Below are 16109 nucleotides of genomic sequence, written 5' to 3' on the forward strand. Positions count from 1 at the left end.
TTCAGTTGGAGCACCGGCGGTAGAGCAGAGAATAGATGGGAACGGCAGGGCTTGGATCCATTATTAGAACCCAATGCAGGACAGATCCAGGAAGGAATCGGCGAAGCAGTAAACAATGTCGTGAAACATTTCCACAAGCCAGAGAAAGAGAGAGGCAGCCTAACCATCCTACTGTGCGGGGAGAGCGGCCTGGTGTCAGCCGTCAAGCAAGTCTTTCATCACGGATGTAAATCAGCCCGAATCTTCCACAAAAGCGTCTTCATCTGGGACTTCATAGGACCTGACCAGGCACGGACTAATCTTGCACCCGACAAGGAGGAGTGGCAGTGAGATCGTAAGGTGACAGGGGGCCATACACCCCGAAGGCGCAGATTGGTCTCATTGAGACCTCAGCATCTGGTGAGTGAGTCCATGAAGTGGGGGAGAGGTGGATGTACAAACTGTTAAAGTCAAGAGCGCAATTACACTACTATTATGAAGAAGGATCACATCAGCGCTGACAGGTGAGTGAAACATGCTCCACTCTACATTTGAGGGGATGTTAGTCAATACTGGTAGCAATTAGGACTAGCTATACTAGTTCTGAGGGCACAACCGGCTATCTATGCTGGGGGGGCTGCTCAATACTAGGGGCACATTGGGCTATCTATTCGGGGGAGGGATGCCTAATACTAAGGGCTCATTGAGCTATCTATACTGGGGGCACATCGTGTTATCTATACTGGGGAATGGGGCTAGTAAATAGCACTTTCGCCTTGCAGCACTGGGTCACCGGTTCGCAACCCAGCCAGGGCACTAACTGCTCAGAGTTTGTATGTTCTCCCTGTGTCTACATGGGTTTCCCCCAGACACCCTGGTTTCCTCTCACATTCCAAAAACACACAGATAAGTTAATTGGCAACCCTCTAAATTGGACCTAGATTATGATGGACATATGATCAGAATTAGATTGTAAGCTCCTCTGAGGGACAGTTAGTGACAAGACTATATACAGTGGAGGAAATAATTATTTGACCCCTCATTGATTTTGTAAGTTTGTCCAATGACAAAGAAATGAAAAGTCTCAGAACAGTTTCATTTCAATGGTAGGTTTATTTTAACAGTGGCAGATAGCACATCAAAAGGAAAATCGAAAAAATAACCTTAAATAAAAGATAGCAACTGATTTGCATTTCATTGAGTGAAATAAGTTTTTGAACCCCTGCCAACCATTAAGAGTTCTGGCTCCCACAGAGTGGTTAGACACTTCTACTCAATTAGTCACCCTCATTAAGGACACCTGTCTTAACTAGTCACCTGTATAAAAGACACCTGTACACAGAATCAATCAATCAATCAATCAATCAATCAAGCAGACTCCAAACTCTCCAACATGGGAAAGACCAAAGAGCTGTCCAAGGATGTCAGAGACAAAATTGTAGACCTGCACAAGGCTGGAATGGGCTACAAAATAATTAGCAAGAAGCTGGGAGAGAAGGTGACAACTGTTAGGGTCCGTTCACACTGCACGCGTTTCCATATGCGTTTTGGAAACGCGTGCGGGGGGGCCGACACGCAGGACATCAGACATTGCATAGAGTGCAATGTCTGATGTTCACACAGCATGCGTTCCGGACCTGTGCGGTCCAGGAACGCATGCTGCACGCAGATTTTACAAAAACGCGCGGCTGTCCCATTCACTTTTCAGTGATGTGATCAGCCACGCAACGCATACGAACGCGGATGGCGTGCGTTCGTACGCGTTGCGGTCCGCATGCGTTGTGGTCCGCACTTTGTAGTCTGAACGGGCCCTTAGTGCGATTGTTCGAAAATGGAAGGAGCACAAAATGACCATCAATCGACCTCGCTCTGGGGCTCCACGCAAGATCTCACCTCGTGGGGTGTCAATGGTTCTGAGAAAGGTGAAAAAGCATCCTAGAACTACACGGGAGGAGTTAGTGAATGGCCTCAAATTAGCAGGGACCACAGTCACCAAGAAAACCATTGGAAACACATTACACCGCAATGGATTAAAATCCTGCAGGGCTCGCAAGGTCCCCCTGCTCAAGAAGGCACATGTGCAGGCCCGTCTGAAGTTTGCCAATGAACACCTGAATGATTCTGTGAGTGACTGGGAGAAGGTGCTGTGGTCTGATGAGACCAAAATAGAGCTCTTTGGCATTAACTCAACTCGCTGTGTTTGGAGGAAGAAAAATGCTGCCTATGACCCCCAAAACACCGTCCCCACCGTCAAGCATGGGGGTGGAAACATTTTGCTTTGGGGGTGTTTTTCTGCTAAGGGCACAGGACAACTTAATCGCATTAACGGGAAAATGGACGGAGCCATGTATCGTGAAATCCTGAACGACAACCTCCTTCCCTCTGCCAGGAAACTGAAAATGGGTCGTGGATGGGTGTTCCAGCACGACGTGACCCAAAACATACAGCAAAGGCAACAAAGGAGTGGCTCAAGAAGAAGCACATTAAGGTCATGGAGTGGCCTAGTCAGTCTCCGGACCTTAATCCAATAGAAAACCTATGGAGGGAGCTCAAGCTCAGAGTTGCACAGAGACAGCCTCGAAACCTTAGGGATTTAGAGATGATCTGCAAAGAGGAGTGGACCAACATTCCTCCTAAAATGTGTGCAAACTTGGTCATCAATTACAATAAACGTTTGACCTCTGTGCTTGCAAACAAGGGTTTTTCCACTTAAGCAGGCCATACACTGGCTCGATTCACGGCCGTTTCGACAGCAGATCCGATCCTGGGATCGGATCTGCTGCCAATCGCTTGCGCTAAATGCACCAGCCGATCCGATTCCCTCCCGAAATCGGATCGGACCGTCGATCGCGCCGTGCGGGAAATTACCCTCGATCGCCCGGCGGTAGGAGCGCGTCGCTTGCGGCGTACGATTCGGGCCCGATCCGAGCATGTATACATTACCTGAAGCTGGCTCCGGGGTCCTCTTCTCCTCGCTGCACCGCATTTCCGCATCTCCCAGTGTACGCTTATACTTCCTGTGTCACTCCGGTGACCAGGAAGTTGAAATAGAGGGCGCTCTATTTGAACTTCCTGGTCACGGAGTAACACAGGAAGCACCGGGATGGAGCAAGAACAGCGGTGCGGTGCAGTGCAGAGAAGACGCCCGGGAGCCAGCCTCAGGTAATGTATACGGGGGGGGGGGGGGACAGGCGGCAGGAGCAGCTGAACAGATTGTGATCGGTTTCAGGCTGAAATCGATTCACAATCTGTTTGCAGTAAAGGCAGCCATACGATCCCTATCTGATCAGATTCGATCAGATAGGGATCTGTCAGCTGGTCGATCTAATGGCACATCGACCAGTGTATGGCCACCTTAAGTATTAAGTCTTTTATTGTTAGAGGGTTCAAAAACGTATTTCACTCAATGAAATGCAAATCAGTTGCTATCTTTTATTTAAGGTTATTTTTTCGATTTTCCTTTTGATGTGCTATCTGCCACTGTTAAAATAAACATACCATTGAAATGATACTGTTCTGAGACTTTTCATTTCTTTGTCATTGGACAAACTTACAAAATCAGTGAGGGGTCAAATAATTATTTCCTCCACTGTATACTCTGTAAAGCTCTGCAGTAGATGTTGGCGCTATATAAATAATCATATCCTCACTGTGGTGGAAGGGTGTAGTACACATTTTTTTGCATGCAAGCTGTTTTGGAAGCTAATATATTCCTTATTAATGTAAATTGTAGCACCTGTTTCAGATGCAATTGGGTGCATTTATGCCTTTAAGAAGCTCTGCACACCTTCTTGCTGTTAAGTCATTAAGATACAGCCTGGTTTTGGATGCACTGTCATTACTCCCTACTGTGTAGTAATAATATCATGCTATCTACTTTGGGGGGTGGAGGGTGCTACCTAATACTGGGGGTACCTCTGGCTATCTATACAGGGCAGGAGGTCTTCCGAATACTGGGGGTACGTGTGGCTACCTATACTGGTGTGGCAACCTGCTTAATACTGGGTGCACATTTGTTACCTGTACTGGGGCAGACACACCTCGGAAGGGGGGTCCACTTTGGATCCACTAGTGTTGGAGGACTTTTTCCCTATCCTGGAGCCAGGCCCTCACCATCTATTTTATGAGATTAGTGGAGCTCAGATCTGGATCATCCACTAGGCACTGGAGAAAGTCTAGTAGCTGCAAGCAACCTCCAAATCTAAGCCAGGGTGACCATCAGCTATCTTGCCTAGGGACCAATTACATCTTAATCCTTTTCTGGTGGAGCTGTAAAAAAGGCTGGCAAGTGGACATGTAGTATGGGTATGGGTGACCATGGCAGGGGAAGGTTGAGTTGGCAGCCCCTCTCTGCCAATTATTGATCCGGAGGATTGATCATTTCTTATTGGATTGTGCTGTTGTTATGTACACAATAAGTATCATGACTGGGCCCTTTGAATGTATTGCAACAATATCCCGAGTTGCCCAAAACCCAAAGACCACTGTGCAACCAACACTCACAGGCCATAAATCACCACAATGAAATTCACAATAATGACAACACCATTAAACATATTTATTTGTACAGGTACTTATTACACATTGTTGTAGATTCATATAAGAAGGAAACCTGGCTGTTTAGTTTAATTAATTAAATATATTGGCAAGAGCCAACCAGTATCTCTTAAGGCTTTTGTTTGATACAATAGCAAGTTCTCTGTAAACAATGCCATTTCAAAATAGCTAATATTTCGCATAGCTTGCTGAGAATGTTTTGTTCCACCTTTGTCAAGGTTTATACATTGGAAAAACTGAGCGTTGCAATAAACTTATTACAAATCAAGGTAGGTTGAGGATAATTATTCTTGTAGAACAGAGATGATGATGATTTGAGGTCTTGATGTTCTAGAACAAGAGTAGGCAGCCTGTAGGTTCCTGGCTGCAGCATAACTGGAAGTCCCAGAACACCTAGAGGTTGGCAAGGCATGATGGGAGGACATTTTCATGTGTTTATTGCAAATAGCAAAAGCATGGAGCACGCCTAGAGGTTCCATCGGTTACGGTCATCTACTGTTTTATACAATCGCTTCTGAAACATTTAGGATATGCCTTGCTGTTTCTTTTTCACTCATAGAAGGCAATAAGTTGAATTCCTGTGAAGGAGGTCCTCTCCTCCACCCCAGTTGATCTGCCTAGGAAACCATAGTGGAAGCTAAAAGAACAACACAATATTTTAATTCCTAGCAGAGGTTAAAGAGTAAGTGCACTTTTAACACACCTCATCTGTTTTTAATATACAAACAGGGAAATCGAGCACATTTTGAGATTCAGCCTCACAATGTTTTACTTTGTTCCTGTTGTCCCAAGAACTCTTCTTGGATTCTCAATGGATTCACATTTCCTGATACAGATGACTTCTTATGGAGCTGTAAAGGAACATTTCTTGGCAGCTGTGTTGATTAACTAGTCCACATAGCCCTTCAGTCTCCTACAGCTTTGAGCCAGGAGTAAGCGTGTATAAAGGAATGTTCATCTGCCCTATGACAAGGAAATCCAGCATGCCTACAACTCCTTTCCTTCCTCAGAGGAGTTCCTTGTCTTAAGCTATTCCGCTTCCAGTCGATGAAGATTCCAGGGATATTCCATAATACTGAGATGATTTGAGAGCATAGGCCAACCAGGCATGTGGAGCAACATTTAAGATACTGTATTACCACAAGTGTGCACTAATTATTCAATAAATGTATAATTTTGTTAATCACCCCCAACCTTTTTTTTTTCACTTCAATGGCTGACAAGCACATGCCTCTATGGAGGCTATTATAAAATGGTATAAAATTATCTCCTAAATGAAATTCATTAGAACACTGTAAACAGGAATATATTCACGGACGCTATTAGATTGTCTACATTAAAAAAAAAAAATCCTTTCGTCAAATAAAAATGTCATAAGAGACAGTTGTCAGGAGTTTCATTCCAAGAATACATTCCGTTGTTTGTAGTATAGAACTTTGAAGTAAAGCAGATTTGAAGATCTAGTGAAGACAATGCAGCACTGCTCATTGCAGCCTGCAGAGGGCGACATCAGACTGTTTTTGATAAGGTCTGTTTTTTTTTTTCTAGTCCACTGTTTAGGATTTACATTCAGATAATGTTGATTGGTTTAGCGGCCTTGTTGTGAAGAAGTGATTAGCAAATGCTATAACACCGACGCTGCTTTTATGGCATCAACCCACCTGCAGAAGGCAATAAAGAAAAATTAGTTTCATTTCAGCGCTGGGGAAAGTAATTGCATTATTCAAGTGTTGTGCAGCCGCTCTAGGAGAGTCTGCAGTTGTTATTTTTTTCTTTTAGAGCCAAAGCTGTAGTTAATTAGAAATATAGTTTTAAAAAGTTATTTTTTTTAGAAAGATGTGGAAGAAACCTTCTTAACCACTTCCTGGTGCTGTACTGCTAGCTAGGCTGCATTCACACTGCCTGGCAGGGGCGTAGCAATAGGGGGTGCAGAGGTTGCCACCGCATCAGGGTCCTTGGGCCAGAGGGACCTGAGAGGCCCTCCCTCAACTGCAGTATTAGCTCTCTATTGGTCCTATGCTCATAATAATCACTTCTATAGGTACTGTACTTTGAATAGTAGTAATCAAGAAGAAACTGCTTCCCATCCCCTTCTTACACCTCTAACACTGTAGTTGCCATTGGCAGGCTTTGGTGCGCCATATCAATTGTTATGTATAGAGTTCATGGGGGGGCCCCAATGTAAAACTTGCATTGGGGCCCATAGCTCCTTAGCTACGCCACTGCTGCCTGGTGCTATAGTGCTGGGCTGCATTCACACTTCCTGGTGCTATAGTGCTGGGCTGCATTCACACCTCCTGGCGCTGTACTGCTGGGCTGCATTCACACTTCCTGGTGCTGTACTGCTGGGCTGCATTCACACTGCCTGGTGCTGTACTGTTGTGCTACATTCACACTTATACTTGCATTGGGCACTATAATCCCAATCCGTATTGGTACATTCACATAGACGTTTAATCAGGCCCAATGTTGTTTAGAAAAAAAACAGAGATGGATAAGCATATAATGAGGTCCTAGGCGAGGTAGTAGATTTGGGGCCCTCTTGTGGTCTTTTTAGTAAGCTGACGTGGGAAGAGGTCAGAGAAGGTGGCTGGTGGGCCCCTTGACACTCACTAGGCCCCAAGCACCTTCCTAGGTTGCCTGGTGGTTGATTCTGCACTGCACAGGAGATGCACAATTTTGTTAGCGCATCCACCCTATTGTTCCTCCCTTATACTGGAGGCACCTACTCCTGGATATTTAATGTAGGGTGGGGGGGCCCGCATCCAAATTCCGCATCGGGGCTCCGAGGTTTGTAGCTACGCCGCGGCTAGGCACCCTTCAAAGAAGCCATACCCTGCTCACCCTGCTGCTGCTCAAATTCAATCCCCAGCCATTCCTGGTGATCACCGGATCCCCAAATTACCGGTATTCTTGCACTAGTGTTATGACAGTGCCCAGCTTCACTGCTCGATGCTCAGTTGAGAAATAACCTGTAACCCTCTAGCAGGGGCACAACAATAGCCCCCAAAACCCCAAGCTTAGTCTTGCTGGGGTGGGGCTGAGTCCTTTTTAGGCTCCTGCGCTCTAGTGTGTGTATAAGAGGATTTAGTCATTAAATATATGTAATTACTTAATGTTATACCTAAGAAACTTTTGGAGTTTTATACTTACTTTATTTTTACTGTATCCTAAAGACCCTATTACTGCTTTTTTATCAGTTTTGTAGATTTTGCTACTGGGTGGAGCTAGTGAGCATCCTATAAGATGCTCAGTGGTTTAATTGCCACAACAGCAGTTGTGAAGACCAAGTTAAAGCGGACCCGAACCTTAAAGAAAAACATTTCTTTGTTTCAGCTGATACAAATCCTGCAATAAATCTGTAGCGTTTCTACTTCCAGCTTTCATGGAAGCAGACAGGGGGCTAACATCCTGTGTTTACAAATTAGCTTCTCTGCTGAGGCAGCCAGCTAACAGATAAGAGATCAAATTACATTTATGATTAGTCACAGATGAGGGGGAATAAGTCTAAACTCCCTAAATACATAAAGGGTGCATTTCTCTATGTTTCCTTCTGTTCTGTGCAAGAGTTCAGGTTCACTTTCGCTAAAAAATGCTGCTTGTCAGCCTGCTGTTCTGATCCTCTCCCTGTAAAGCCTGCTACACACATCCAATCTTGATTGGCCAATTTTACCGTCTCCATGTAGTGTGAGTGCCAACAGATTTTGAATACTATAAGCAGATTGTGCAGGTAAGCTCTCATACTGAAAATTGGCCATTCAAATTTGGATGTGTGCACCAGGCCTAACACTTACTAAATCGCTGACCCAGAGCAGATATGTCATATTTTTGGAAAATGCTAAAAAGCCTGTATAACTTTCTCACTTGAGCTTCCTTTAACAAACCACTTTCAAAAAGGAAAAAGACAAAGAGAGGAGGAAAGACAGAAGAGGCACAATATACAGAAAATATTGGAATTGGATATGCATGAGTGGTAATGAAATGGGGCACTGTAGACAAATAAACATAAAATGAAATGGCGCTGTACTGTGGTGAACACAGCAGGAAATACAAGGAATATGCAAACATGGGTAAACGTATGTAGCGCTGTGTTCATTTATTAATGCGTCTCTGATTAGGGCACATACTGCAAGATCAGGGCTGTCCCGCTAATGGTAGCTCAGTGCAGGATTCTCATTATGTATGGGTCACTGAGTATGAAGTCACACTGCCTACGGCTTTACACGCCTCCCCACAAAGTGATAACCTGGACTCCAATGAGGCTGCACTTAGACCTCCAAACACTTGGGACAACATAGCTGCAAAAACATTGAAGATATTGGGGCTTCATTGTCCTGTCAGGAATAGACTACAGCAAATTGCTCCCTGCTAGCAGCGTACTACAGAGAGTAAGGATTAGGGGATTAGGGAACCCAGTGGTGTAGTATCAGGAGCCCGTGGTAGCCAGCGGCACCATAGCATTCATCAATGGCATTCAGATTACCACTAGATTGGGACAGGAATCTTTAAGGTATGGGTGACACCTTAATATTAGTATTAGTAGCCTGTCATGGTCCTGTCTAAGAGAACTAATGGAGAAGCATGTGATTTGTTTATTCAGCTGATAGACTTGCAAAGCTCTGATTTGCTGTGATCACATCCTGCTTTAGCTCATGATCATGACTAGCAAATCACTTACATATCTATCACCTGACTCACATGCTTCTCCATGAGTTCTCCTAGACATGACCATCACTTGCCGTCTCTGACGCCACTTCTTGGAACTACAAATTAGAATCATTCGGTTCCAGCTGGTGGGTTCTCTTAGATGGAGGGTCCTTTGTGTGATGTAAAGTACTTTTATGTGGCAGAAAGTCACCTGCAGTCATACGTATAGTAAGGGTCTGGGGCTGCATAACTGGATAAGGCAATCCAGATAGCAGAAGCTGTGTATGGACAGACATGTTATTAATCCACACACAGCCTTGAGAAAGGGGTCCCTGTGGCCCCATATGCTGGCATTTTGTGATAGATTAAAATGTAATTTCTTCAATTACTGGAGGAAGGGGGGGGGGGTCATCTTGGATCCAGGTACTCCAAACTGCAATAATCTCCACCCCTAAACACCAATAAGGAGGTGAAAAATTGTTAAAGAGGGACAACAGGTGGGCTTGAAGATGAAAAATAAAGAAGAATGGGGAGGAGAGGGGCAACAGGTGGGCTCAGGAGGAGGAGATGTACAATGTGTGGGTTCAGAAGATGAAGAGTAGGGAGGAGAGAGGCAACAAGAGGGCTCAGGAGGAGAAACGGGACAACAGGTGGGCTGAGAAGAAGAATAGGGAGGAGAGGGGCAACATGTAGGTTCAGGAGGGGGAAATGGGACAGAGGAGCATTAAGAATTAAAGGAGTGTAGGAATGGGGAGGAAAGGGGCAACAGTGAGCTAAGGAGGAAAATAATGGAAGAGACGAGTGAAAATTCTGAATTCAGGCAGAGAGTAGAGTAGAGTAAGAACAGAGATCACATGAGGAGGTGAACTGGAGTAGCAGAAGGGTAGTGGGATTAGGATAAGAGAAAAAATGGAATGAGAACACACGGGGTCAGAGGGATAAGAGAATAGGATAAGAACAGGAGAAAGGGAATGGTGGGACAGATGGACTCAAGATTTTTCATTTATCAGGAGATGAACAAAGAGTTGCAGTCTGGCTGGCTTGTCAAGATACAAATAACACTGCTTCCTCATGTCCACAAATGTTATGGATTGACTCAAGTGACAATTCCATTCAGAATTCACACATATCTGGAGGTATGAGGAACTTAATATATGAATGAAAAACATTTGCAGTGTACCCTCTTAAGACTATAAAGTCTACGCCCATTACACTGATTATCGTCTGATCCTCCTGTCCCTTTATTTAACTAATTTAAAAGGGTTTTCAATATTAATAAAAATTTGAGGAAAACTTTGTACAGCTGGGCATACATCTACACTGTGAATTTGTAATAGTTAGGACAGCTATGTACAATGTTTTCTTTAAAAGAGTTAGGAACGTAGTAAAAAATAAAGTTAAGTGTTTACAGTGCTTCCTTTTCAACATTTTGTGATTTCGTTTGTCGTATAAATCTATAGGCGTATGCAATAACGCAGTGTAAACAGCACTTAAAAGCATGCAAAGCACAGCAAACTTACAGCCAATCAGGTGTTAGATTATTGTAGCCAAATCAGGTTATAGCAGATTTCTGTTTGGCTAGTCTGACGATTGCAATGTCTTCCTGAATAGACCACAGAAGTAGTGGAGGAATAGGTAAAGTAAAAGGAATACTATGCAGAGCAGGAAGCTAGAAGTAGGACAGAGCCAGGCAGAGGGAGTGGCTATACCTGATTGCCGTATTGGTGTCTGAGGCTTTGAAGCTATAGTACAGAGTTTTCTTGTGATACAGTTGGAACACTGTGCCCAGCTTGGGGTTTTGGTCCCAGTTCTCAGGCACAATGTGGAAGCCTAATAAAGGTAAACTTTCTGTGGCAATTTTGTCCTAAAATAATAAGAAAACAAATGAATATGTCATGAGTCTAACTGTGCAAATATGGGCATGACCAATTTAACAGGGACTATTGTTTTTATTTTATAATATTTTCTTAGCACTGAACATTTTATATTGTAATAAAATGACATCTTCCATTCCTCCTTCTGGTAACATTCCACTGTAGAGAGGTTTGTCACTCCCGGATGTAAGTCATTATATGCAGCACTGTTTCTAGCATTTGGCACCCTAGGCGAGACGCTCCTTCCCTGACCATCTCCCCAAACCTGGTAATACCATCCTGTTACCATCTAGTTAATCCACTCCACCCAACAATGTTCAACCACAACATTCCCTATAACTAATGCAACCATAAAATCTCCCCTCTCAATGTCATCATTATATCCCCCAATAACAAGTGAAGTCATAACACCCTTCCTATACAGAATACCCTATAAAGCATTACTGCCTTTCCGCATCACCTCCCAAGAGACACCACTGAAAAAATGGGGAACCAGCATGTGTAACCATAGTGATACAGTGTAACAAAAGTAACTTCAATTTGCAGTTTACAGCAAGCTCATGGTGAGCCAGAACTCCTAGGAGTATGTAAGGGACTGAAAGGGATCAAAAAGCTTTCTTCCTGAAATTCTATGCAAAAAACAAGGCCGGTATTCGTACAGGAAAAATGAATCATGCAACACGGGAGTCAAGATCTGACTCAAGGTTCCTACAAATGTACTCGAGTGGTGTCGTAGTTCACACCACTTTGTTGTCACTGGTCTACTAAAAGACTACTACATCCTTTATTTGAAATACTTATAGGTTTTAAAATATATTTTGGTGCATAGATTGCAGACCAAAGCGGGTGTCTTTGCCTATCCCCCCCCCCCCCCCCCCACAGTTCACTGTCAGAATGTGCGAACAGTTAGCTGGTCTGAGCGCACAAGCTGTGGGGTGTGGCTAACCCTAAAGACTTTGGTTGCACAGCACTATTATTTCTTTTAAAAAATCAAAACAGTATTGTGTGGGGTGTACAATTGAACCACCCTGCAGCGGCTTATGCAAGTGCAATAGATATGCAAAAAAGCTGTCCAGAATGTTCAAATATGGCAGCTCTTTGCATCTACAGAGTCAGTGGCGGACATACGGCCGTGCAGGCCGTGCCGCCGCACAAGGGCCCCTGAAGTTCCGCTGCTTCAGGGGCCCATTAAGTATTGCAGTTTTTTTTTTTTAATTTTACCTTTTATTTTTATTTTAACCTGGGGGGCCCCTACTCCTGTCCTCCCCCCTCACATCGGCCCCCCCTCCCCCTCCCCCTCATGCGATGCGGCGGGAGAGCAGAAAATCCAGGAAGTCTCCGCCGGGGCTGCAGCAGACACTAGAGGCTGCTGCCGCTTGGTCTCCCGTGTCTCCTTTGTACACTGCTCGCTACTAAACCAGGAAGTAGCGAGCAGTGTACAAAGTTGGAGACACGGGAGACCAAGCGGCAGCAGCCTCTAGTGTCTGCTGCAGCCCCGGCGGAGACTTCCTGGATTTTCTGCTCTCCCGCCCGCCGCCGCCGCCGCCGCGCATACCGGGAGGGGGGCCCCGAGGTGAGTGAGGGAGGATAGGAGTCGGGCCCCCCACCCGGATAGCTACACACCCATCCACCCGGCTACCTTACCCACCCGGCTACCCACACACTCATCCGGCTACCTACCCACCCACCCGGATACCCACACACCCACCCGGCTACCTAACCACCCACCCAGCTACCTACCCGGCTACCTAACCACCCTGCTGGCTACCTACCCACCCGGCTACCTACCCACCCGGATACCCACACACCCACCCGGCTACCTACCCGGCTACCTAACCACCCACCCGGCTACCTACCCACCCGGCTACCTAACCACCCTGCCGGCTACCCACCCACCCACCCGGCTACCTACCCGGCTACCTAACCACCCTGCCGGCTACCTACCCACCCACCCGGCTACCTACCCACTCGGCTACCTAACCACCCACCTGGCTACCTACCCACCCGGCTACCTACCCGGCTACCTAACCACCCACCCGACTACCTACCCACCCGGCTACCCACCCACCCGGCTACCTAACCACCCACACATCTACGCACTCACCCGGCTACCTACCCACCCGGCTACCTAGCCACCCACCCGTCTACCCACCCGGCTACCTACCCACCCAGCTACCTAACCACCCTGCCGGCTACCTACCCACCCACCCGGCTACCTACCCACCCAGCTACCTACCCGGCTACCTAACCACCCACCCGGCTACCCACCCGGCTACCTAACCACCCACACATCTACCCACCCGGCTACCTAACCACCCACCCGTCTACCTACCCACCCAGCTACCTAACCACCCTGCCGGCTACCTACCCACCTGGCTACCTACCCACCCGGCTACCTACCCACCCGGCTACCCACCCACCCGGCTACCCAACCACCCACCCGGCTACCTAACCACCCACCCGGCTACCTACACACCCACCCGGCTACCTACCTACCCACCCACCAGGCTACCTACCTACCTACCCACCCGGCTACCTACCAACCCACCAGGCTACCTACCTAAAGACCCACCAGGCTACCTACCCACCCACCCAGCTACCTAACCACCCACCTACCCACCCACCAGGCTACCTACCCACCAGGCTACCCACCCACCCGGCTACCCAGCCACCCACCAGGCTACTTACCCACCCGGCTAAGGGCTGCCTACCTACCTACCCACCAGGCTACCTATCCACCCAACCACCCATGGGAGCTGCGCGCTGGATGGAGGCTGGGACAGGAGGTCTGCTGCTGCAGGTGAGTAAATGGTTTTTTTTATTATTTATTTTAGCAGGTGTATGTTCTGGGCAGGTCTGCCACATGATTGCGTGTATGTTCTGGGCAGGTCTGCCACATGATTGCACGTATGTTCTGGGCAAATTTGCTACATGATTGCATGTGTTTTCTGGGCAAATCTGCCGACATGATTGCACGTATTTTCTGGGCATATCTGCCGACATGATTGCACGTATTTTCTGGGCATATCTGCCGACATGATTGCACGTATTTTCTGGGCATATCTGCCGACATGATTGCACGTATTTTCTGGGCATATCTGCCGACATGATTGCACGTATTTTCTGGGCATATCTGCCGACATGATTGCACGTATTTTCTGGGCATATCTGCCGACATGATTGCACGTATTTTCTGGGCATATCTGCCGACATGATTGCACGTATTTTCTGGGCATATCTGCTCACATTATGTGTATTTTCATGAGAAAACCTGCTCACATTATGTGAATTTTCTGGGGAAAGGGTCACCAAAACCTGGGCCCACTGTCTTTGCGTTGCACTTTTCAAGGGAACCTGAGGTGAGAATAATATTGAGGCTGCCATATTTCTCTCCTTTTAAGCAATACCAGTTGCCTGGTTGCCGTTCTGGTCCTCTGCCTCTTATTCTTTCAACCATAGACCCTGAACAAGCATGCAGCAGGTCAGGGGTTTCTGACAATATTGCCAGAACTGAGAAGATTAAGCTGCATGCTTGTTGCTGGTGTAATTCAGTTTATTACTGCAGCCAAATAGATCAGCAGGGCCGCCAGGCAACTAGTATTGTTTAAAAGGAAATAAATATGGCAGCCTCCATATCACTCTCACCCCGGGATCACTTTAAATTACAGTTAGCTCCGCCCTTATCCGGTCATTGCCACGCCCATTTTTTGCCGCGGCGTGCTTCGCGCGTCGTAGGTTATAGCCACGCCCATTTTTTGCCGCGGCGCGCTTCGCGCGCCGCAGGTCAGGGGGGCCCACAATTGATATTTTGCACAGGGGCCCACTGCTGCCTGTGTCCGCCACTGTACAGAGTCGCTGCAGGTCTCCCTCACACAATTACTGAAAACAAGCCAGGGGAATAGTACAAGGATTAGGGAGTGCAATACATATATACAGTGCTAACAGTGCTCCGCATGTTTCATCTTAAACAAATTTCGTCAGAAGCAAGATAAAGTGCAAAAAGAATAAATAGAGAACCCCCAACCACCACCAAAGTTTCCCCCAGCATTACACGGCTCAAGTCAGAGCTCTGGCTTGTTTTCAGTAATTGTGTGAGGGAGACCTGCAGCGACTCTGTAGATGCAAAGAGCTGCCATATTTGAGCATTCTGGACAGCTTTTTTGCATATCTATTGCACTTGCATAAGCTGCTGCAGGGTGGTTCAATTGTACACCCCACACAATACTGTTTTGATTTTATAAAAGAAATAATAGTGCTGTGCAACCAAAGTCTTCAGGGTTAGCCACACCCCACAGCTTGTGCGCTCAGACCAGTTTACTGTTCGCACATTCTGACAGTAAACTGTGGGGGGGGGGGGGGGATAGGCAAAGACACCCGCTTTGGTCTGCAATCTATGCACCAACATATATTTTAAAACCTATAAGTATTGCAAATAAAGGATGTAGTAGTCTTTTAGTAGACCAGTGACAACAAAGTGGTGTGAACTACGACACCACTCAAGTACATTTGTAGGAACCTTGAGTCAGATCTTGACTCCCGTGTTGCATGAAATTCTATGCAAAACAGAAGTTTGCCTCCATAAAACAGAAGGTATTTGTGAATATTCAGGTTGGAGTGAGTATTTGTGGTGTCCCACAATGCATCACTTCTGAATAGGCAAGTCATCCCTTTGTGTCCCTGATAGCAAAACACACTTCCAAAACTGCTGGTTATGATTCAAATATATTGTACTAGAAACACCTAAATGATCAGTGGCCTCCTTTCTGTTTCTTGCATATTTGGGGACTCTCTAGTGACCATCCTTTTGACTTGAGATAAAAAGAGCAGATCTCTTTTGCTTTAAGTGCTTTTTATTAGCATGATTCTGGATCCTCAGGTGGACTTTGTGGTTTAGAGTTTTTAATCATGGTGGTGGCCGAGGGTGGAAGAGTTTATATGTGGTGGTTTATGTATTTCTAGTTTGATGGCTAAATTTTAAATCATAAAGTTGCTTTTGTTACACTTGTCTGTGCTGTTATACCTGCTGTTTTCCTCCCAACTTGCTGATTTTCC

At 46.1% G+C, this 16109-nt stretch overlaps 1 protein-coding gene across 6 annotated transcripts in view; it reads right to left on the reverse strand.

The window, feature by feature from the left end:
* Positions 1 to 4516: 4516 nt before the first annotated feature.
* FGD5 (FYVE, RhoGEF and PH domain containing 5) overlaps positions 4517 to 16109 on the reverse strand; it is a 321938-nt gene continuing 310345 nt past the window's right edge. For 5 of the 6 annotated variants that reach the window (XM_068253043.1, XM_068253044.1, XM_068253041.1 and 2 more), the window contains 2 exons: positions 10893 to 11047; positions 4517 to 6197 (listed from right to left, as the gene is read on the reverse strand). In XM_068253043.1, the coding sequence (XP_068109144.1) occupies positions 6161 to 6197; positions 10893 to 11047 (192 nt within the window). In that variant the 3' untranslated portion in view covers positions 4517 to 6160. The remainder of the gene's footprint in view (positions 6198 to 10892; positions 11048 to 16109) is intronic. The other variant, XM_068253046.1, reaches the window with a different exon arrangement.

This window comes from Hyperolius riggenbachi, chromosome 9, assembly GCF_040937935.1.
Source record: "Hyperolius riggenbachi isolate aHypRig1 chromosome 9, aHypRig1.pri, whole genome shotgun sequence".
In the NCBI taxonomy this organism is placed as follows: Eukaryota; Metazoa; Chordata; class Amphibia; order Anura; family Hyperoliidae; genus Hyperolius; species Hyperolius riggenbachi.